This window comes from Pristiophorus japonicus, chromosome 30, assembly GCF_044704955.1.
Source record: "Pristiophorus japonicus isolate sPriJap1 chromosome 30, sPriJap1.hap1, whole genome shotgun sequence".
NCBI lineage: Eukaryota > Metazoa > Chordata > Chondrichthyes > Pristiophoridae > Pristiophorus > Pristiophorus japonicus.
This window is the reverse complement of record NC_092006.1, coordinates 614958-617292: the sequence shown is the minus strand read 5'-3', so window position 1 is coordinate 617292 and position 2335 is coordinate 614958. Positions and strand designations below refer to the sequence as shown.

Sequence of the window (2335 nt, the reverse complement as noted above, 5' to 3'; positions counted from 1 at the left end):
TATCGATCCAGTGTACCGATCCGAGGTCCTGAATCCCGGGTATTATGCCAGATCCCTGATTGTATATCCCAGGTCTGCTGCTGATTGACTGGAGGCCTCTACAGTTGACATACCAGTGCCTCGGTCCGAATCCCTGGGATAATGCATAACTTGCGGAACCCGAAATGGCTGAGGGTTGTCACCGAACAAACTGCGCAGCACGGTACTGAGGCAAACGGAACAGGAAGATCCAATCTACCAACCTCATGGGCACAGAGGGCTATTGTCAACCCATAGTGCCCCTGGGTTATGGTGGGGGGAGTGCAGCAGGATTCCTGCTCCAGGGAGGTGTATGGAACCGAAGCAGAGTGACCCTGGTCCCTTTCCACGGCAGGTACCTCACCCAGCCTCATGGAACCTGTACCAGAGACAGGAGAGCTACAAACTTGGGCAACCATATCTGACCTGTAATCCAACTTCAAGATTCCTGCTTCTTGCAAAACTGTTTATCACACTCTGGGAATAAACCCAGAGTGAGCTCTGGGAACAAACCTGGAGTGAGCTCTGGGTATAAACAAGGAGTAAACGCTGGGTTCTGGAAATAAATCTGGAGTGAGCTCTGGGAATAAACCTGGAGTGAGCTGTGGGAATAAATCCGGAGTGAGTACTGGAAATAAAGCAGGAGTGAGCTCTGGGAATAAACCCGGAGTGAGCTGTGGGAACAAAGCAGGAGTGGGCTCTGGGAATAAACCTGGAGTGAGCTCTGGGAATAAACCTGGAGTGAGCGCTGGGTTCTGGAAATAAAACCGGAGTGAGCTCTGGGAATAAACCATGAGTGAGCTCTGGGCTCGGGGAGCAATCCTGGAGTGAGCTCTGGGCTCGGGGAGCAATCCTGGAGTGGGTTTTGGGCTCTGGGCTCGGGGAGCAATCCCGGAGTAGGTTCTGGGCTCTGGGCTCGGGGAGCAATCCCAGAGTGGGTTTTGGGCTCTGGGCTCTGGGCTCGGGGAGCAATCCCAGAGTGGGTTTTGGGCTCTGGGCTCTGGGCTCGGGGAGCAATCCCAGAGTGGGTTTTGGGCTCTGGGCTCTGGGCTCGGGGAGCAATCCCGGAGTGGGCCGGGGGCTGGGGGCTGCGGGGCCGGGGGCGATGTTTCGGGAGGCTGGGGCTCCGGGTGACGCGGCTGATTGACAGACAGACAGAGCCCGAGACTGACCGCCCGGGAGCCGGAGACAGACAGAGAGAGAGACCGAGCGGCCGCACGGGACCTCCCGCTCCGCTCCCCCAGCCCGCGATCTCCCGGCCATGGCTCCCGGTCCCGGTCCCGGTCCCGGGGCGCTCACCCTCCTGTCTCTGTCTCTGTCTCTGGCGCTGTGTGGGCTCGCTGCCGCCCGGCGGGGGATGCAAGGTAAGGGTCCGCACCGCGGCCACAGTCTGTGACGGGAAGGAGCGGGGCGGGCGGGGTTTCCCCCAGTACCCGGGGCGGGCGGGGGTTCCCCCCCAGGACCCGGCCCCCCTCCCCCCTCCCCCTGTCCCCAGTACCCGGCCCCCCTCCCCCCTCCCCCTGTCCCCAGTACCCGGGCCCCCCCCCACCTCCCCGTTCCCCCCCCACCTCCCCGTTCCCCCCCCCTCCCTGTCCCCAGTACCCCCCCACCCTACCTGTCCCCAGTACCCCCCCACCCTCCCTGTCCCCGTTCCCCCCCCTCCCTGTCCCCGTTCCCCCCCACTCCCTGTCCCCGTTCCCCCCCACTGTCCCCGTCTCCCCCCCCCCCTGTCCCCAGTACACCCCCTCCCTATCCCCACCCCACCCTCCCTGTCCCTGTCCCCCCCCCCACCCTCCCTGTCCCCGTTCCCCCCTCCCTGTCCCCGTTCCCCCCCACTCCCTGTCCCCGTCTCCCCCCCCCCCCTGTCCCCAGTACACCCCCTCCCTATCCCCACCCCACCCTCCCAGTCCCTGTCCCCCCCCACCCTCCCAGTCACTGTCCCCCCCACCCTCCCAGTCCCTGTCCCCGTTCCCCCCCCCCCACCCTCCCTGTCCCCAGTAGCCCCCCTCCCTATTCCCCCCCCCACCCCACCCCACCCTCCCTGTCCCTGTCCGTCCCCCCCCCCACCCTCCCTGTCCCTGTCCGTCCCCCCCCACCCTCCCTGTCCCCGTCACCCCCACCCTCCCTGTCCCCAGTACCCCCCCTCCCTGTCCCCAGTACCCCCCCCCTCCCTGTCCCCCCCCCTCCCTGTCCCCAGTACACCCCCCTCCCTGTCCCCCCCACCCTCCCTGTCCCCAGTACCCCCCTCCCTCCCTGTCTCCCCCCCCCTCCCTCCCTGTCCCCAGTACCCCCCCCTCCCCTCCCTGTCCCCAGTACC

The 2335-nt window shown here is 65.6% G+C and overlaps 1 protein-coding gene across 1 annotated transcript in view; it reads left to right on the top strand.

Annotated features, from left to right (window-relative positions):
* The first annotated feature begins 1133 nt into the window (after window positions 1–1133).
* The window catches only part of thbs3a (thrombospondin 3a), an 80522-nt gene continuing 79320 nt past the window's right edge, over window positions 1134–2335 (top strand). The window contains exon 1 of the mRNA XM_070868508.1: window positions 1134–1382. Coding sequence (XP_070724609.1) covers window positions 1280–1382 — 103 coding nt within the window. The 5' untranslated portion in view covers window positions 1134–1279. The remainder of the gene's footprint in view (window positions 1383–2335) is intronic.